This window comes from Perca flavescens, chromosome 12 (genome assembly GCF_004354835.1).
Source record: "Perca flavescens isolate YP-PL-M2 chromosome 12, PFLA_1.0, whole genome shotgun sequence".
Taxonomy (NCBI): Eukaryota; Metazoa; Chordata; class Actinopteri; order Perciformes; family Percidae; genus Perca; species Perca flavescens.
In genome coordinates, this window is record NC_041342.1 from 9,148,843 (window position 1) to 9,170,769 (window position 21,927).

The 21,927-nt window shown below is 38.2% G+C and overlaps 1 protein-coding gene and 1 long non-coding RNA gene across 2 annotated transcripts in view; both read left to right on the top strand.

Annotated features, from left to right (window-relative positions):
• Positions 1 to 15,132, top strand: part of LOC114564922 (junctophilin-1) — a 125,957-nt gene extending 110,825 nt beyond the window's left edge. The window contains exons 4-7 of the mRNA XM_028592601.1: positions 3,081 to 3,347; positions 5,283 to 5,713; positions 8,293 to 8,389; positions 13,402 to 15,132. Coding sequence (XP_028448402.1) covers positions 3,081 to 3,347; positions 5,283 to 5,713; positions 8,293 to 8,373 — 779 coding nt within the window. The 3' untranslated portion in view covers positions 8,374 to 8,389; positions 13,402 to 15,132. The remainder of the gene's footprint in view (positions 1 to 3,080; positions 3,348 to 5,282; positions 5,714 to 8,292; positions 8,390 to 13,401) is intronic.
• A 2,031-nt stretch (positions 15,133 to 17,163) lies between these two features.
• On the top strand, positions 17,164 to 20,906 carry LOC114565117 (uncharacterized). The gene is made up of 2 exons (XR_003693880.1): positions 17,164 to 19,860; positions 20,472 to 20,906. It is a non-coding gene; the product is annotated as an uncharacterized LOC114565117 (long non-coding RNA).
• Positions 20,907 to 21,927: the final 1,021 nt, after the last annotated feature.

Here is a 21,927-nt window from a genome sequence, read left to right on the forward strand (position 1 = left end):
TCAAATTCTTCGTAAAAGTCGTTATATTGTTTTGGGAACAATGACATGGCTGGATAGCTAGCTTGTCTTGTTGTTCAACATACTGTCAAAATATTTTTACTGATTGCCAACTGTACACAATGTTATTGACTTTGGATCTTGCTCGTAGCTAAACTGAAGGGTTCTATCAGCTGAGCGGACTATATAAATATCTCCGGTTGCTAAGGGAGGCAAGTCGTATCTAAGGTTCTTCCTAATTCCTGGTGAAGAGAACAACGTTCTAATGGCCTTCGGCTGCGCATCGGACGGTTCACGAATAAAAGGTGCAAATAAAAAAAAGTTCATCACAAAAAAAGTATTATGATACTCAACCTATAAGTCAATGTAAAATGTTTTATGTGTTATGATTATTTTTATGAAGTATCATGAATATTCATAATGCTTCATAAAAATATAGAGCACTATAAGAAGATTATAATGAATTATAAATGTGTTATATAAATTTGTCTCTTAATCTGTTCTTTTTGTCTTAATAATATTGTTTTTATCTGTTTAACTGAACTTTGACTGATTAATACTATCAATTGTCAGTTAAAGGTTACAAGGTTAATCATTAACATCCCTAATACTGACATGATAGAAGCAGGTGATGGTGACTCATCTGGGGACTTAACCAAAGGAGCAGGATATCACTCAATCTACTAGTGTACAAATTGTATTCTATTGCTACCTGCTGCATAAAGATTGTTGATATTGAACTTTAGTGCCAAACAAATACAACCCGCCTTCAGAAGCTCTGCCCCCCACATTCATGGACATGCATTGCGATTGCTACCGCTTCTGCTAGTATCACTGCTGACTAAGTTAGATAGGTTGTGGATTAGCAAAATGTGGCAACCCAGTCTCATGGCAGTCTGTGAAATAGTCATGAAATGGAATCTATTGATTCATGCACAGTGACACGATTTTCCCCGTTTATGTGACACTCAGCACGTTTTTAAAGAAATGTATTTCAATTGGAAGCATGTTTTGTGGCTGCACCACGTTTCTTTTCTGTCAGTCGGGACTGCAGCAGATAAGCTGTATCGCTTTGCTGTCATTGGTATTTTTACCACTATAAACGCTGCTTTAATCAACATTTATTGACTAGATGTTATTATGGTTTTTATTTCTTTATTTTAATATTATTTCGGTCTTATTACCAGTGAAATATAACTATATGCTGTATGCTGTAAGACAGAACATGGAGATGCAGAGCGCATTCATAGCCTATATCCCACAATGCAATGCGGTCATTCATATCAGAGAATCGGACAGTGAGAAGGCAGCTCTTTAACGCTTCAATATTCATATTTATTGAGTGATTTTATCCACTAGCAACCGTGGGGCAAGTTGCTCAGTTTTTCCAGTAAGTTATGCACCATGGTAACGTGTCCCCAACCCAGCGGGATTCTCAGGAAGTGACGTAGTAATTACCGATCAGCAAGTAAGAAATAAAAAATACATAATATACGTACACTTGATGTATTTGTCACATGTTGTATGTTAGGATTTATACATTAAAGATAATAAAAAATACTGTTTTATGTATTTGTAGTATGTATTGTATATGATTCAGATTGCTCAGTTGACAGGCAGGCGGCAGAAATTTAAAATGGAATGAACCATGATAACTTGTGAATAAATGTTGATTAATGTGGCGTACTTTTAAAAAGATCAATAAACAACAGAGCAATGCAGCTTCCCTGGTAATAAGACTGACTTAACATTAAAAGAAAGAAATAAAAACCATAATAACATCTTTTTTAATTTTCTTTTTTTTTTAAACATATCTTTATTAAATTTCCTCGGGGCACATACAACAAACAGGAATACAGCTACTGAGTAAATAACAAAGCCCTCGTTTTAACCCACCCGTAACCCCTTAAAATAAACAACCAAGACAAAAAAATAAATTAATTAATTAAATAAATAAATAAAAATAAAACAACTAAACAAAAACACAGAAGGTTTGCACATTTGAGGCATACTCAACGTAATCAGTCAAATTGGGTTATTTAGGCCATTGTATGTCAATGATAACATCTTTTGAATAAATGTTGATTAAAGCAGTGGTTATAGTCCTAAAAATATCAATAACAGCAGTCCCGATTTACAGAATAAAACATGGTGCATATGATACTGTTCACAATTTTTCCGGTACCTGAAATTCCGTTCAAACAAAACATTTATTTTAGTTGTAAAAATAATTCCAAACCTATTTATCCTATTTACTTAGAATATTTTGTAATTTATTTAGAACATTTCACTTTTTGTTATTTTCAATCTCCTTAACTGCTCTTTAATGTTTTATGTGTAAATTGCCTTGTGGTTGAAATGTGATATAGAAATAAAGTTGCCTTGCCTTACAACCTCCAGCCTGTCAGTCTGTGGGGCATAGAGAACATTGTCGTGCCTACAATCTCCAGCCTGCCTATACCAGGGCATAGAGAACATGCTTGTCCATGCCTGTATCAGAGGAAGTGTAAGCTAACTGTGACCGCTTTTGCCTCACCATTATAATATATTGTAATATATATTGTCCGCATGGAGTTTTAAAAAGTGTAACCACACTTGCAACCACTTTACTGGCATTGCCATGACTGCGGCAGAGAGGACAGATAAGCTTGCTCTTCCTTCTTGAACAGTCAATACGCAGCAGGATGAGACGTTGATTATTGTCCTTGCACTCATCGACTGAATAATCGTTCCCAAAAAAATGTCTTCAAGGAAAATTCCAGTGTATACAAAATGGGTCTTATTTAATAGTTTTGGCCATCAACCCTGTCAGTAATGATACAATTTAAGTTCAGCAGGTCAATATACATGAACAGTTAGATGATCGGATAGGTAAATAATTCTGCAGACACCCAAATATATTTGGAAAAGATAATGCAGGTGAACTATTTACAGACATACAGTACTTTCCAATTCAACTTTGAACAACTGTACTTACCGCAGTTGTGTGCACACAATTTTCCTGTGCAATGGGCTATTACCCTGTTTGCTTTGGTCATTTTTCTGTGTGCATACAAGCTTTTATAACTTTTATGTTATTTCAGGCCCTGACTACATACGGCAGAAGTATAATGAGCCAGTAGAGGTAAAGGAGGTTCCTGTGGAGGAGAAAAAGGAGAAGTCTTCATCAGGGAGCCCTCATTTCTACCGGAAAGGCACAACACCCAACCAGTCTCCATCTCAGAGCCCAGATCCCAGCCCCACTCCTTCACCCACTGTTGTTAAAAAGACCTTTTTTAACAGTAAAGTTGATGCTGCCGTCACTCCTGGGAAAGAGAACAAAACCACAACAGCTGAGTCTTTGACAGCAGGTATACAACTTGGGTTATTTTTTAACTGACCAGCATGTCTTTGTAATGAAAAGTCATTAATCCGCAATTAACAGTCATCAAGGTTACAAGGTTAATTTATTTATCATTTTACCCAGGGTTGCACAATGAAATGCTAAGTGTAGCCCCTTCACACTACAAACACATTAATCAATAAATTTGTATTTGTCACATGAAATTGTACAGGGTAAAATTCCAGTGAAATGTAATCCTATTAGCTCCTTTAACTGCTTCCACTTGTGCATGATTCATCATACTGTGTGTGTGTGTGTGTGGGGAGGCTTCTACCTAGTGACCTGAGGGTAGAAGCTCCTCTGATATAACCTCATCAGAGATTAGCCGGGTGGTTTATGATTCTCCTAGCCTTTTTCACACACCTGGTGGACATATCCTTTAGTCAGGGAACTGCCCAATGTATTTTATTTTGCCTATAATAGGCACTCCCTATTATGTGTTCAGGCGATCAAACCACTCTCTGCAGGGCCTTGTGGTCCTGTTCGGTGCTGTTTCGGGCAGAATGCTCTGATGATGCAGGAGTAGAAATTGCTTAGTATTTAAGGGGATACCCGAAATTTTCCTTAGGTGTGAAACAGTCTCTGTCTTGCTTTTCTCACCACTGAGTCAGTATTCAGTGCCCAGGTCAGAACCTTGATTATGTGGCCACAAAAGTACTTGAAGCTGTCACCCTTTCCGTTTAGGACTTGTTGATATTAACGGAGGCGTAGTTCCTTCCCCACTTCTTGGCTACACAGACGTGTTTGTGTACAGGGAGTACAGCATGTGGCTCATGGGTTGCTCTAGTGTTAAAGATGAGGGTGGAAGAGGTGTGTCCGCCCACCCTCACCACCTGGGGTCTTCCTGACAGGATTTAAGGATCCACATGCACAGTGAGGTGTTAAATCCCAGGTCCTTGAGCTTTGTGAGGAGCCTGGAGGGAACTATGGTGTTAAATGCTGAACTGTAGTCAATGAACAGCAATCTCACATAGGTTCCCTTCTTTTGCAGATAAGACAGGGTGGTGTGGAGGAAGTGTTCTATGGTGTCTTCCTTTGATTGGTTGGGATGGCAGTTGACTGGCGCTAGTTGGCGCTAGTTGGAGCTAGTTGGCGCTAGTTGGTCAACACATGGATTTCTTGAAGCACGTGGGTAAGACAGAATGAGCCAGTGACAGGTTGAATATCATTGTGAACACTGGCACTAATTGGTCAACACACAGTTTGAAGACCTGCCCATTGATAATATTACCATAGTTTCATGGGCTAAACACAGGACTCTCAGGCAACACAATTTGAGTCCTAATGGCCCAAAGCTCATCCGCACGACAATCAAGAGGGCGCCATTTCCCACACAGGTCACCACACAGGCCTTGAACACCTAGGGGTGTTCTTTCTGCAAAAGCCAAGGTGTTGAATTTTCCAAGGTGTTACACAAACCTGTGTACCTACCAAATTGTTTCCCAACGCAATATCAATTCCATCAAGCGGCAAGGATTGAACTATGGTCACCCTATTTATAATGTTAAACTCCAGTAATACTTTGTACAAAGGAGCACTAACAAACCCCAAATGGTGGTCAACTGTGATTACTGCAGCAACCAGTGTAAGTAACTGACTCAGAAACCAGGCATCTATAAAAGTGCGGAATAGTTACTTCATTATCAGGTAATTGTTACTTTTGTCACGGTCACTTTGTTAGTGTGGATATTATTAAGTGAAACATCTGGCTGTTTGTTCTTTCCTGTTGCTCTGGTTTGCATTATAAAATGAAACAAAGTGTAAAAATGCAATGGTTCCTTGGATGCAATGGACACATGCACACACTTAACTACCTTCTTTGCCACAACCGTCCCCAACCAATATACTGTATGTGCTGGTTCTTTGGTTAGCTATTTCTCTTTTTCTTTCTTCTTCTCGGCAGGCATTTCAAAAACAGCATCAAAACTTTCTTTCAGACAGGAAGTGAGGCAACAGGAGGACCCTCCAGCAGTCAAACCAGATGTTACCATGACAGTCAGCAGTTACCCCAGCAATGGGCAGATTCACTCCCAGTATCACGGTTACTATGTCAAGGCAGATGTCAAGATTCCGCCACCTGAAGAACCAACTGGTGGGGAGGATGACCTTCACCCATTAAGCCTTGCACGCTTGCCGCCACCTGCCAAACAGATTTGGACACCAGCACTAAAATCCCTGCCCACCCCTAGCCCTTCCCCAGTCCCATCTAAAGAGGACACCAAAGCACCAGAACCTCCCAAGCCAAAACGGCAGGAATCAACCAAACCAAAGAGCCTAGCAGAAACCAAGAAAGCTAGTGTGGAAATAGCCCCTGAAATTGTAGAGGAGGAATCGGTAAGTTAAATAAAGTTACCATTACATGTTTGATTTTGATTCTAACTTGCAGTTTTGAGTGCATTGATGTGCAATTTGCTGAGCCCTAGGGGGAATGTAACAATCCCACAACCTTGGTAATGTTAATGCCAGCAGTCTCCAACATGTTAACTGTGCACTTTAGCTGCCTCTCCTAATGTTAGCTTCAAAAACTGACAGGACTTTTAAGATGATAAGCTTAAAACAATTATATGATGTGCTTAAAGGTTTGACTGGATTATTCCTACTGTTCAATATCTGACAAGATAGCTGCTAGCTAAAAAAATATAACATGATGCGATCAGCTAGATCATTTATCTAGAGAAAGACACCACTCTGATGCTCTTTCTGAACAGCAGAAATACACAGTCCACTCTTATCTTTTCACACATCACATTGTGTTTTTGTGCTAAACTATTTTATTTACCCACAATATAGGTTGTTTCTAGATGCCAGACTATGTTTACCAGCCATTGAGCAACTTTGTTGGATTGGGTTAGTAGACTGAGTTTATAAAAGCTTATCAGGTGCTTATGGGGATCATACATACAGTTAAAGAGTAATTTTTTAAATGATTTCGATAATGTGGATGAGGTCATTATAATTCGATGGCTGCCCGTATTTATTTAAGCCAGAGTATACCAAGCGAGTGAGAGAGAGAGAGAGAGAGAGAAAGAGACAGAGGGGCAGTCTTCGGAGTGTTTTTGCGGTCAGTAGGCTATACATCCGTGGTTTTGTTTTTTCTAAAAGATTTTTAATAAAAAAAATGGTTTGTATTTGCTCATTTATCTAGCACAGCCCTGTTGATTAGATGGGGGAAATCCTCTGACGTGGTGACACAGCATTGTAAGCAACAGGTCCCACTCCTGACAACTTATTCTTTGGGCGGATAGGGGCACAGCACCCACGGAAGCAGCATCCAGCCGCTGCTTCACCCTTCTTCACCTGATGCCTCTCTCTTCATCCGTGAATGTCATCAAATTAAAATTACCTCATCCACATTGTTGAAATCATTTAGCCTAAATTTTGAGCCACAGTACTGAAAAATCTTTTAGATAACACAAGCCTATAATTTCTGTACTCCAACACAACAAACTACGGGTCTTTTACCTGACTCACGTTCCACACTCCACACCGCTGTCTTTGGACAAGAAGTCACCTTGTGTCGTTAAATAATGTTGTTAGACACTTTTAATAACAATCTGAGCCTGTCAGTGGCAAAAACAATCACTTTTAGTTGATAAAAATGGAGGGTGTACAATTGTCCCATCAGGTTACATTGCATCTCGGTTCTCGTTGGACGATCACACTTAATACTGGACCAATTTTAAAGATTTTTGTTTAATCTGGGTTTTTTTATGGTGATTTACAGTTTTACCAGGCTTTTTCAACGTAAAATATAGCTACACTATAGCGGCGCCTACTGTGCTCTGTGGCTGCAACACAACAAGCGCCTGAAAGTACAGTGGCCGCCAGAGCTGTATAGTAACGAAGTAGAACTACTTCACTACTCTACTTAAGTACTAAAAGGCTGTATCTTTACTCTACTGGAGTATTATTTTTTTCTCCTACTTCCACTTTTACTTGAGTACATATTTTCGATGAGTTTAATACTTTTACTCCGATACATTTTTTATGTGCTGCACTCGTTACTGTTGTGAATTCCTCACGCTACGGAGACTGTGTAGGTTACAGTGTGTGTATGTTAGTTACGTACGTTAATTACCGTAACGTTAAATCCCCGAGATCGTGTCGTGTTTCTTTGCATTAAGGTTGCCCATTCAGAAGTCAGAGACGATGTAAGTTTGTACTCATTCTATTTAGTTACTGTTACAACAGATTAAGCTATTTCTGAGTTGTTTCAGTCTGCAGTGAGTCCTGAATGTTAACCGTTTGACCCTGTGATGTGAAGCTGCTAGTTTATCTGTATTTTGCTAGCTTACTAACTTTCCTGTACATCACGTTACTAGCTAGTGTGTGATACATTTTTGGGGGCTTTAATCGTTATTGTGCTGGAGAGGATGTTCATTTTACTTGCACAGTGTGATAATTGTACATTTTATTTCAGTATTTATTAATATGTGTTATTTTTAATATAATATATTTAATATTTGTTAATTCCTTTGGCTACAGCCTTGGCTAAACATTTGACATAATATATGATATTCAAACTTTTGACTGCTTTCTTTAATAACTAAATAACACAATACTTTTACTTGCAGTACTTGAGTAGTACATTTTAAAATAAACTACTTGCAATACTTAAGTACAAAAAATGTTGAATACTTTAATACTTCCACTTTAGTGTGGTGCTTAAAGAGCACTTCTACTTCTACTCAAGTCACTTTTTTGATTGAGCCCTTGTACTTTTACTCAAGTATGGGTCTCTAGTACTTTATACACCTCTGGTGGCCGCTACGGAAACCAAAACTTGCGCATGTTAAATTTGAAACTATTGATCGAATTCAAGCTCAAATTTTCCAAAGAATTCCAATAGAAAAAGTAGCAGGACTACATTCAGAACACATAATACAAAAGATACTTGTCTTGTGTTTTCACAGGGCCCGAACTCTATCTTGGTGGCTCTAGTGATGCTGTTGAACGTAGGTCTAGCAATCATTTTTGTCCATTTCCTCACCTGACCAAATCTGAAATCAGGTAAGAATGTGTATGAACTATTTAGTTCCCAAAAAGTATCTGCTTGTCATAACTTGGTGGTTACTTAGTATAAATGGCACAGGGTCATGAGCATAATAAAAAAAAAAATTTAAATCAAGCGCATGTTTGAACTTTTTAGCTAATCTTTTTTCGAATGTATGTATGTATGTATTAGTTAGAACCAGGTTCTGTCTGAGGTTTCTGCCTGTTAAAAGGAAATCTTTCCTCTTCACTGTCGCACCAACTGCTTGCTCTTAAGGGGAATTGTTGAGTCTCTGTAAATTACAGTGTGGTCTAATCGGAAAATACATGCAGCTTTAGGTTTTTACATTGTCCTTTTTTAATGTAAAATATCTGTGCAGCAAGTGTTAACTTTAATTGATTTATTAACAGAAATTACAGGAAATAATGTCTGGATAAAAAACTGTATTTCTGTTAAAGAAGTGTTATGTTAGCAGAGCTTCTTACTAAAATATGATAAGATATGCGTTAAATAAAAAAGCCTAAACAAAAGCCTTTGGGCTGTAAAAATAGAATTGTTGAAGCAGTTTTCCTTTCAGTTCGGAATTGGCAGTGTCTATGTATATCTCATCTCTGTACAGTATATTAACATGCTGCTTCCTCCATTTCAGGCCATTTCATTTTTGCTGATAAAAACACTTTCTATTGTATTCAATGACTTCCCTGTCTGAGAGATACAATAACCACTGATACTTATTCATTTGCAAAGCCTTTGCTGGTAAATTGCCAGCTTTATATCTCATTCCTGCTGCTCTGGCACTCTGGTCCTGTTTAGACCTGGTAATCCGCCCTGAGAGATTCGATCACAAGTGGACTGCTTAGGTGTAAATGCACCCAGGACGCATTAAGTACGCACTGAGATCTGATCACTCAGACCACATTTGGGGGTTTGGGCCACATTCTTTTAGCAGTGTGTATGAAAATATGTCCACATTAAGCACCGCTTATTTTAACTGTGAGCAGCGGTAAAACTGATCTGCGCTGACTGTGCCATTGTTTTCCTATGAGGAGAGTGGTGGAGACAACTAGGATGAAGCACTACCCCTGGTTTGGCACACCACTCGAAATTGCCAGTTCAAATTATTTCAACTTTGACCTTGTTGCCGCTGACCTTTCAATGTGCAACCAATAAGATAACAAATGTATGTGAGGTAGCCAGAAGGACAGATGACGTATACACGCGCTTTGCCTTTGAAGTGTTTGCACACCTTGGGGTTTTACTGCTGATCATGTGTAGGCAGCTTAAGCAGAACTGCAGAACTGGCTTTATCCACAACATCTGAGCTAAAGATAGCCTAGCTCTGTGTATGTGGGCCATCTTTTTTTTTTTTTTTTTTTTTGAAAGTATTTCTTATGTCAAAGCAGTTAATGTAGCTTCTTGTTGTAGCATGTGGCTATTTGCGATGAAAATTCATTCACGTGTTCCCGTGTTCTAACCCTTTCTCTGAATCCTGTTGTTAGCTATCTGTCAGTTTCTGCTTAGATGCCACACGCATCAGGGACAGAATACACATGGAGACACATTCTAGTGCCAGGTGTGACCACATGTACTTAGTGCTGTCTCCACTTGTGAGGTGATTACTGAGGATGTATTTTAAACATGGCATGGCATGAAAATTTCACTTTATGAGGTTTTTCAACATTAATATGAGTTCCCCCAGCCTGCCTATGGTCCCCCAGTGGCTAGAAATGGCGATAGGTGTAAATCGAGCCCTGGGTATCCTGCTCTGCCTTTGAGAAAATGAAAGCTCAAATGGGCCAATCTGGAATCTTGCTCCTTATGAAGTCATAAGCCCCCCCTCTCTCCTCCTCAATAGCTACAGACACAGAAATAGCACATACTAAGGAAAGCTCATTGTGGGACTGGCTCTAGTGGCTATAATTCTGCAACAAGGCTGAATTTCGGGAAAGAGACTTCAGATACTGTATTAGGGGACCACTAAGGCCTATAAAAGCATCCAAAGAGCACCATGTCATTGGACCTTTAAAAAAACGAACCAGCTCCAGTGATTAGTTGATGCTCCAGGAGCCCTGAACCAGAAATGATCTTAGAACAACTTCTCATTCCTCTCTACGATGTCAAGATCATTCTTAATAGTTATTTCCTGACCCTGTACCTTGTTGACAGTTGTCAGTTATTTTTATTTCTGTATTATTTGACCCTTCACTAAGTCTATCTAGATAGTGTGTTATTAGTATGAAAGGAATAATTTAAAATCAGTTATTTCACTGTTGGACTGCTTTGCTTACATACTTTCTAATTTCTAATAGTGTGTTTCGCTTTTAATGTCACAAGAGAAAAGACTTTGAGAAAAAGTTTAAGGCTAACTGATCTGTTTGGTCTCGATACCGTGGAGAAATACTACACACTGCATGTGCTAGTTGTGAAAGGGGATTTTAGCATACCCGTAACCACACAAATGTTATGATATTTTAACGCTTGACATTTGACATAATGCTTAATTGATAAATAGTAAGCTATTTAACATGCTGATGTTTGCAGTTTACGTTAGAACAGATTAACAGACTAATTATTTTGTTGAATCCATTTCTTAGGAGACTTTCCTCATTTAGTTCGGTTGAATCACACTAGTTAGTTTTTTCCCCTTGGTGGGGTTCGTTTGGGCAGGTGTATTCTCACATTGCCAAGCCTATCTCCACAGCGCTGTGGAGTAAGGTCTGGCTACACCACAGATGCATTCCTAGATAGGAGAAAAAACACTCTGGGTTGTTTTCATTTCTTTAAACAAATCACAATTGTCTTGGGTGTGGCGCTAAGCTCCTGTCGCAAAGACAATGGATCTGCTAAATAAAAGACTCAGGAAGGACCTTGCTTTGGTGGAACATCTGCACCCGCAAAAGAAAACACCACATACAATATTAAATAAAGTTAACTGTTTACACAATACAGTAAAGTGAGATATAGGCTATAAATTAGCTAGATACATAGTTAAACATAATTTGCTCTTACCAGTGTATCGCTGTGTTTATTTTGTCCGTAGCAAATCCCCACCAATTGGTCCCAAAATGTCCCAGTTAGATAGTAAATGCTGTAAACATTTCTTTGTGTCACGAGTGCTGAAGCAGGAAAAGAGTTCCGGACCCAAATGCATGAAACAACAGGTAAACAGGGAACAAGCCAATCCAAGGAAGAAAACCATACAAAACATACAGAATGAATATAGGAATATAGGAAAACAAAACAGAACAAATAACAGTGAAGCAGGAAGTAATCAATCAGAACCAATTAAACACAGGGCATGAGTTAACAAAATAAAACAGGAAATATAATAACTGAAAACCACAACCATGACACTTTCTAAATCATTCCCCAAAAGAACAAAGAAGGCCTGCCTTGTTGCACGATCCAAATTTTCTTCAAAAACTGCCATTTTCAGTGTGTAACTTTATTGTTGTTCCCAAAACAATCAGAGTTAATAGACATCTGAGTAAGTGAACTGTTGTTGATCCAGACTAAGGCAGACGTGAATGCAGCAATCACACTCGGATGTGCACCAAAAGCAGACTAAACGAGCATACCAAGACCTCCTTGAAAAGGTGGTCTGAGTACGCTTTCAGACGAACTCAAGTGCAGTTCGTTTGTGGTCAGAACGTGATCCGACCTCGAACGAGCCAAACAATGTGTATTCTGCAAGTCTGAGCTAAACAGCTCTTGTAGTCAGGTGTGCTATGCAATCTGTGATTCGGCAGAGCAACAAAACTGTAAAGCTTGCAATGTTTCTCTCACAAAAATAGACTGCGGTCAAGCTCACCTTCACTAAAGTTGGAGACAGACGTTACCAGAGCAGAGCGAAGTCTTGGTGATCAGCGCAGATGTAGTAACACTGCTCCCAAAACCGTGTTTGAAAAAAAAAAAATTTAAATGAAATGAACTGGAGATGGAGATGCAAGAAATATGCACTAGTCCACACAGGACCTTCTTTCTGTATTTACTTTCTCAATGCATTCTCATGAATGGGTTTGTATGATATTGTACAAAAACAGAGCTCCGTGAGATGTCGGTTGTATCAGCGGCCGTTGGTAGTTGATTTTAATTGACAAAAGGTTACTTTGAGCCGAGTACAGGGCACCGCGAGATGATGGTCCTTTCAGGGGCTGTGGCAGTTGAGTTCAGCCAACAAAAAGTGAGTGTCATGCAGGGACAACGGTTAAGTTTAGGAAAAAGATTATGGTTAAGATTTAACGACTAACCTATCCAGCCTGACCTCCTCCCTACACAGTCCACAGCTTTCTTACACAGCAGCAGTCAGTGTTGTGCATACAGCAATAAATACGTTGAATACCATGCATGAAAAATGGGTTCAAGAGTACAGCCTGACTTTCTTGCTCGTGGGAGCATACCAGACACATCTGGCCAATAAGCGAAGTGAACGTTCTTGCGTGGTTTGTAGTGATGCATTTTGTTTCGTGGATTTTTCTCTGTGTGAAACAAAACAAAACAAGGGGAAAATGCTCCAAATTTACAAACTCATCAACTGTTTCGGACCAGAGCAAATGAGTGTATAAATGCCCTTACCCTTTTGCTCTTGTATGTTTGGTTTTGGAAAGAACAGAAAAAAAGACTGCTGAGTATTGCTCTTATTTACTACATCACTTCAGCATGCAGAGAAATCCAAAGCTTGGCAGGCCGTACCTAGTTACAGTAGTTAAGATATAATTGGACAATTGCTCTTTTGGAGAGGGATTTAGTTAACTGACTGAGTACAAGGCCTCCCTTTTAATATAAGCCTGTTTCATAGAAAGGCCTGGTTCTTTCTGTAGTTGAGGTAAATAATGTGAGAAGTTTGCAGTTGCACTTTCATCTCCATCCCTTACCTACTGTATATCTGTGCACATGAGTCAACTACATAGGAGTTTCGTATTTATTTTACAATCCAGATCTTTTAATCTAAAGAATTATGTCACTGTTTATTCTACATAATATACTGTGTAACATCCATCCCTAATCCTCAACTCTTCTGACGCTGCAGGGGACTCATCCAAACTAGTTGCCCAAGTCGCTAACTCTCCATCAGCCAAATGGCCAAAAATGGCACCCCTCAGAACGGCAGACACGAGCAAAACGGAGGACTGAAAATAGACGCATGAAGGTGGAGAAGAAGTGGGGGGAAACACATGGAGGAGAGAGAGGGGAAAAGCAGAGAGAGAGAGAAATATGAAACCACCCCACCCCACCCCCTCTCTCTGGATGGACTGAATGATTTGACTTGACTTGATTGAACTGGCAATGATGATTTGTGACTCCACTTAGGTGTGTGAAAGCTGTTGGTTGGAAATGGGAGCCACAAGTATGGATTCTCTATCAGGTTTAGAAATAACTGGAAGAGTTCAGTGAATGTGAGTGAGGCCTGGCATCTATACTACCTATAAATGCCTGCAATGTGCGTGCTTGTCTGTCTGTCTGTCCATTTTCATCCAACTGTTCAGCAAATTTGGGAGTTTTGAAAGGGTTCAATAAAAGGTTTGTGCGTCATCCAGCTGAGTTGAAGATCATTTTTCCCAATTTAAATGATCAACCAGAAAAACAGAGAGAGCCTTTACAATGTTGATTAGTAATGGAAATGTAATTATTGTCAAAGTTGGTAATATGCCATGCTTTCATTCTATTAAACTACCATAAGATCGGCCACTTATACTTATTACAATTACAATATTTAGAACACATTTGCAGGTTGTGGTAATCAGAAAGCCAATTTTGAGTTGTAGTGCACTGTGTTTGCACTATTCCCTGGGGCCTTTATTATTTAGTCAATGTCTATCTGCTGTCATCTGCTGCATGTGTTTATTACAGTGAGAAAGTATGTTCAGCTTCGAGTAAGCATGCACATTTTTGCAATGACGGAGGAACTTTTGTTGAATTTTGCGGCTTATACTCAACTTTTGTTTTTTACAAAACAATCCACACAAAACTATTTGCGTGTGTGTGTGTGTGTGTGTGTGAGTGTGGATATGGGTGGGTGGGTGGTGGACTGGATATGTTTAGAGATGCACTTTAAGCTGATGGATGCCAACAGCTGCCTTACTATTTTACAGAGTGACGTGCTGGTGGGTGAGAAGGGCCCATGCGGGAATGTAAAGCGCTTGGCTGATTCTCCCTCTGCCATGTCCTGGGAGAGTGGCTCTATTTCTATCAGTCTGTGTATCGATCTGTTCATATCTGTTTTCTGTGGGTCTCAGTGCCTGCCGTTTACACACCACATCAGGTGTATACCTGAGGTGATAAGACAATCATAGGAGTTTATAGCATTTGTAAAACATAACCACAGCCTAATAGTTTTAAAATGGTTCATTGCAATTTTGCAAACAGTGTTATTCCATAGTGTATTTCCTACTTGCAATTAATGAATGAATGGTTGAAAGATTCCTTTTGACATGGCCTTCACTGATACTTGCTGAACTATTAATTTATGTTACGATATTTCCATTTATGTTCCCACAGTCCTGATTACTATTGTTCTTAATTTTACATTGACTCATCTATCCTAATGATAGAGCATGGAGTATGATAACAGTATATACCATATAGGATTGTATTTGACAAAACCCAATTTAGAAGATTTAGATAGACTCCCTGATTTCATAATGTGTAACCTCCTAGCTCACTGTTTGAACATGTTTAGAAGCTTAGCTGTGTAAAATTTCAAGCTAGTGGTAAAAACATTTCAACAATTATTGTGACGAGTTACTGAGTAAGTGAATAAGAATACACTTTTAAAAGCAAGTGTACTAAAAAAACCTACAAAACTGCCTCAGCGTATAACACTGTTATAAAAGCATAATGTTAAAGTGCTCATATTATGCTTTTTGGCTTTTTCCCTTTCCTTTATTGTGTTATATATCTTTTTTGTGCACGTTATAGGTTTACAAAGTGAAAAATCCCAAACTCCACCCCAAAGGGAATTACCATCTCCAACAGAAAACACTGTTCACAAACTGCTCTAAACAGCTCTATTGTAGTCCAGCCTTTACTTCCGTGACGAACGTGCGTCACTTTGTAACACACGTTATAATGCTCGCGTGGCACGCCCTCATACTCTGCTTCTGACTGGGTAGTAGTCCTTACCTAGTCACTGCGCATGTGCGACTCCCAACAAAGATGGAATAGAAGTGTGATGCCTCACTTGGTAGCTAAAACGGAGAGCTCAACACACAGGGTGAAAAGAGGAGCTGCAGCAATGTGTATCCATCAATCCATCTTCATCTGCTTATCCGGTGTCAGGTCGCGGGGGGAGCAGCTCCAGCAGGGGACCCCAAACTTCCCTTTCCCGAGCCACATTATTGTTAATAATAATTTTTCCCTTTTCAAAATTAAACCATGTAAACCTTTTCTGATATAACCTCTAAATACAATTATGAACAGGAAAATTAACATAATATGAGCACTTTAATGCCACTTACAAACTAGTACTTCCTATTGAAAGGTAGTAGTTTTAGTGGAACTACTTGGACTGTTGAGGATAGTTTCATGGTGAAATCACGCATTTACGTAGCACATTCTAATTTAAGATTATCATTTCGTGAATAACTCTAATTCATTAAGTAGTAATTACAGCCAGGTGGCATAACATTAGCAGAGAGCTGGGAGGACATCAGAGAGTTATTGTTTTAGCTATGTAAGTAGGAATATTTTGTGGATGTGAACAAAGTCACTGACCACTGTTAAGGAGTGGGTGTACTTGTATACACACAGACATGGTATGTCTGAAATAAGTCATCACAAGGTGGTTAGGCAAAGAGAAACACAGTGGAAAATAAACACAACTAAAATTATGAATTTTTATTGTTAAATGCCTGTGTTGTATTGTAAACTACCAGGTTTGAGATTAGTGTACCACTAATAGTAGTGGTGTACCACTATAAAAAAAAACGTGATCAATGTACAACACATTACTGATATTCTTTTTTGGTTAAACAATATTTTATATTGCATACTATATATTGGAATATGCAACTCCTCTGCTCAGAACCACAGGGCCACAGTTCACTTTATGCTGACTAGGTTGTATGAATTTCTGGGAAAGGTTAAGGTTTTAGAAATATAAATTTTGTTCCATTTTAATCAGCATATTTCTGTATTCTGTTAATTGCTAAACTAGCAGTAAATGACTCCCTTGTTAAGTAAATACCATAAATTGATATTAAGTTGATGATAACGATTTCTCTTATGTTGTCCGTCACTATATAGTCTGTCACCAAATTTAAGTTTGAGCCTTTGTTACACACAGTGTTTGTCATGCAGTATTAAACATTTTAACTACTGCCAACACTTATGGTGGACACGCGGACCATCCAAGGAATCTTCCATACTAACAATATTAGTGACAATCAGTCCTTGGAAGAATAAAATTAAAGTGTTTGCTTATATGCCACAAAACAACAGAGCCATGGTGTTGATAATATATATTTATTATTTATTCACATGTTGATGTGAAAATACCAATTCAATGATTTCTTTGCTGATTAAGATGAACAATGATTGACATTAACTGTTGTTGATTAAGCTATAGTGCGTAGTTTCTGTCTCCCCCATGAGGAATTCTAAGTAATGACAACAACACTGTCGGCGTGTCCACATGATACAGCCTTCCGTGATCGCGCACGCACCCCCAGCCCTCCTCCACGCAGTTGCTAGTAGCCAAGGAGAAAGTCACCGGACGACACAATCTTCTGAACATATCCATACTGGGAAATACAGAGAGTTGTGTGGAGCTGATAGTCTTAATTAGCTTTGTAGCAACTCATTTGGCAATGGCTTGAATGTAACAGACATTCAATAATATCAAAAAGTTACGCACTAAAGCTAAAAACAGTCTGTGTCTACTATTTGAAGTATTATTATCAATTGATTTAGTCATGATACCTGTTCTGTGTAACAATGGCCTGCGTAATGATTCATTTTCAGTTATTGTTTAATATTCTGTATGTTACAACAACAAGCCAAAATGTCTACATATTGATGGTTGATACACTTTATTTTATGGGGACAGACTTGAAAAATAAAGCATTACTGTGATAGGATTATAATTCATACAGTGTACAGTCAGGTATACCTTTAACCAGATTTATTAACGGGTTATTAATTGCAATTGACTTCTTAGTTAATACATTTAAATTCTGTAGATTAGAGTATTGAGGGGGTTTATCACCCACATTTAGATCAAATGTTTGCATGGGTTGGATGATCTTGATCACTTCATCATTATTTTCAGATAACTGCACAGCTATGATGCTGTCTCATCATCAGCATTTTAAATGTACAACTCATCTAAGAAATCAACTAACCTGTAGGTTTATGAAAAATAACGTTTGTAGAAGCCAAGAGCGAGATTAGCTTTTATTTTGTGTTTAAAAACAAAATCTTTTTTTTACCATTGTGTTCTGTGTTCTTTATTATGTTTTCAGATGTTTTTAATTTATTTAAAGATGCTGATATGTGAATAGTGCTTTCAAACTAACGTACTTGCCCTTTGAAATCAGCCACTACTAACAGTAACAGGCTTGATGCTGTGTCAAATATATTATTGGATATATTGGATAAATGGTTAAGATTATTTGAAATCTTAATTTAGTTTACTTTGGGAAAAGAAAAAATTGTCTTAAATCAGTTTCCACCCTGATTACTGGATTTAGCTTAACTTGTTTTTGTTATATGTGGTGCATGCATTGGCTGGTTTAGTTTTGCTAATTTGGATGTCGGAGTAAAATATTGTATAAAGTGTGCATATTCAGACAGAATTCAGAGTTGGGAATGGATTCTAGAAGTTAAAGTCAGTGTGTAAAATCTTTTTGCAAACTCAGTCCCAACAAGGCTGCAGTGTGGTGCCTATGGTGCATTTGTAGAGTAATAACTTAATAAAAAGCTCCAATCCTATTCTTTTCCAGGATCCCACTGAAACTCCATCAGAAACACCACTGACATGTGTCTTCTTCATTCCGTCACTGGGAATTTAGTGCTGTCTACTATCTACAGGAAAATAGCTTCATCTTTTTTTGTTTAATAATAACACAGATGAAGGCTGGCATATGGACCCCATGTTCAGTATAGGAATCCACTTACTAGCTTTTAATTGTCTTACCATACCATCAGGATATAGAAACCACAGAGTTATTAGTAGATATTCAGTGTCCCATCCTTATGAGAGTGAGATTAACTCAACAGACGGTGGAAAATCAGTTATTTTATATAGGTGTCTCTAAAATTCATGGAACTGAAGTAGCATAATGTAAAATATTGATATGATTTTTTTTAATATGTAAACAGAGCATTACATTGTTCTTTAAGGCATGGTGGCCCTCTAGTATACAATGTAAAGTCATTTTTTAGGAGGTCTTAAATACCATACAACACATAATACATAGATAATTTTAATGAAAAATGTGGTGTATTGGAGCTTTTTGCAAATCTTGGTTTCCTTAGATGTTTGAAATCTAAACATTTACGGTATGAGATTTTCATTTTGCAGTTTGAGGGTCTGAGAATTCCCAGTTGACAGTTTGCCATCAAAAATGGTTTCCATTTTGCAGTGACTTATCAGCAGGAAATGACCTTTCAAAGAAAGAATAAAATGAAAAGTCATTAAGAAAATGTAATTGGATTGTTTTTCTTTGACATGAAATGTGCAGACTTGATGAACAGACATCCTCACTTGAAATTGTTGCCACTGTAGTGGAAGTGCATGGTGAACTGTTAATGCCTAACTGTAGTCAGTGATTCAGTGTCTGCCGTTGTGTGGCTTCGCAAATGGTGCTGTGCTATTGAAACTGGTAGAAGATCACTTGGGCTAACAGGTATTGTAGTAGGTGAAATGAGTCAACATATACAATATATACACAGTATATATATATATATATATATATATATATATCTCATGCAGAGATATACATTATCTCAAAACTGCATTAGACCCACTCCAGCAAATGCATTTTAATGTATGACACCATCCAACAACAACAGTTTCGAAGTTGTACGGTTAAACTCATTGTTGTTGCTACAGACAATGATTAGCATCCCAATAACTTCCTGCAGACATAAAATCCTGTCTTATGGTATTATGTAGTGTTAAGGCCTTCAAATGAACATACAGTATTTCATCTTATCATTTTTTTAATGCAGTGCTATTTTCAGCCTGAATACTTGCTCATGTTTGGATTTTCCCTATGCTAATCCCTGAGGAAGGCCTATGGTGGGCGCAAACACATGTACCTCATAAATAAGACGTAGGTGATTTTGGTGTGAACTTTCCGTTCTTTTGCAGGAGTGTGGGTGTTATTCAGTTTTAAGCAGAGATACTAACATGCTTTACTCAAGTCTCATTTTAGAGAGGAAAAAAGGTTGTTGGAGAAAGAAACAAAGGATTGGAACAGCACTGGTTTGATGAAATGTGTCAGGGGAGAACAGGGAAGAGAAGGTGAGAGAGTATTATTGGCAGGTTTGAAATTAAACCTGGGTTATTAATTTCATGAGAGCAGTTAGTCTGGAGCAAGGTTTAGGCTTGTCTGAAATATGTGTTTACAATGACTTTTGTGACAAATCAAGAATGAGCTATATGTAACATCTATTTGTACAGTATGGTTTCTACTACCACAACATAACATTAACATCATAACATCTCTTATGACTGGGATCTGAAATAAAAATAACCTTTAATTTTGTCTCTGTAAAGTCTCTCTTTGGTTTATAAGGCATTTTAAGAGCCGTTTTTTATTGTTCATGTATTTTGTGGCTTGATTGCTGAATGCACCTATCATCTTGGCTGTTGCTGGTGATACAGTGCACATGACATTTTGTTTGTTTTTTTGGCACTTGTTTGTATGGAGATAAATTAAAAAGCAGGTTTACATTTTACGTGTTTGTGTTCTTTTCCTGGAGTGTGGGTGTTATTCAGTTTTAAGCAGAGATACTAACATGCTTTACTCAAGTCAGAGTTTAGAGAGGAAAAAAGTTAGTTGTTGGAGAAAGAGAAACAAAGGATTGGAACAGCACTGGTTTGATGAAATGTGTCAGGGGAGAACAGAGAAGGTGAGAGAGTATAATTGGCAGGTTTGAAATTAAACCTGGGTTATTAATTTCATGAGAGCAGTTAGTCTGGAGCAAGGTTTAGGCTTGTCTGAAATATATGTGTTTACAATGACTTTTGTGACAAATCGAGAATGAGCTATATGTAACATCTATTTGTACAGTATGGTTTCTACTACCATAACATTAACATCATAACATCTCTTATGACTGGGATCTGAAATAAAAATAACCTTTAATTTTGTCTCTGTAAAGTCTCTCTTTGGTTTTTAAGGCATTTTAAGAGCCGTTTTTATTGTTCATGTATTTTGTGGCTTGATTGCTGAATGCACCTATTATCTTGGCTGTTGCTGGTGATACAGTGCACATACGGTTATCAGTTATGTTACATGACATTTTGTTTGTTTTTTTGGCAGTTGTTTGTATGGAGATAAATTAAAACGCAGGTTTACATTTTACGTGTTTGTGTGTTCTTTTCCCCCTGCCTTTGCTTTCCAGTTTTAAGACTCAATTCACGAGCAACAAGGAATTCATGATCATTCTCATCACTACTGTAAAAAGGCATAAATATATGTAATCCTTATCATCACAGTTTGAGAGTCTCATCCAGTGCAGCTAGACAATGGTTGGGAGGAAAAGAGGGGCATTTCTTGTTGATCTGGCCCCAAGCATGCAGCGTTAGATTCCATTAGAGATACTCTAACTAAAAAAGTGACTAAAGTGTGAAAGTTGGCTCAGCTCTCCAAAATAGTCCTGATGGCTGAGAGCTGCTGCCTGGAGACTACAGCACAATACTGAAGGTTTTCAATATTCTAAAAATAAGGCCTTAAAAGTCTTAAATTTTGTTCACAAAGTATTAAATTTCATTTACAAAGGTCTTAAATTATTTATTATCCTTTCGTAGGATGAAATAAATACCGTAAAGTCATAAATAAATGTTTTGTGTGTGTTTGTGACAATTTACTCTGTGTGACTTGGATGTAAGATAGTACAGGTACTAGTTACGTCAGTGTTTTTCTTTACGCTCTTGACCGTGGTATGTGCACGGACAACATGGTGCGCAACACATGGATGTAGGCTATAAAAATAACAATGGCACAACATGGTATTTTATCATAAATCCATTTATCGTTAATCATAGATCCATTGAGCAAGCTCAGGCAAAAATAAAAGTTTGTCTGAAAAGAAAACAAATCGTCTCGCACCATGCTACTAACAAGCTAACGTGAGCTCGTCGGTTAGAATGGCCAAGTGTCTGAAGGTCTGGCCACAGATGCGGAACATTTGACGGATGAGGCTGCGAGTCAGTCTAGCACTAATGAAACACCGGAGCTGGAAGACCCGCCTGTAGGTTCCTGCATATATGTTTATGGGTTCCTGATCAGCTACCAACGGAGAGAGGGTTGTGTATAAGACGATGGCTCTACAGTTTAATTACCAAACAACAGCCACAGCTTAAAGGACAGGAAGACTGGCAACC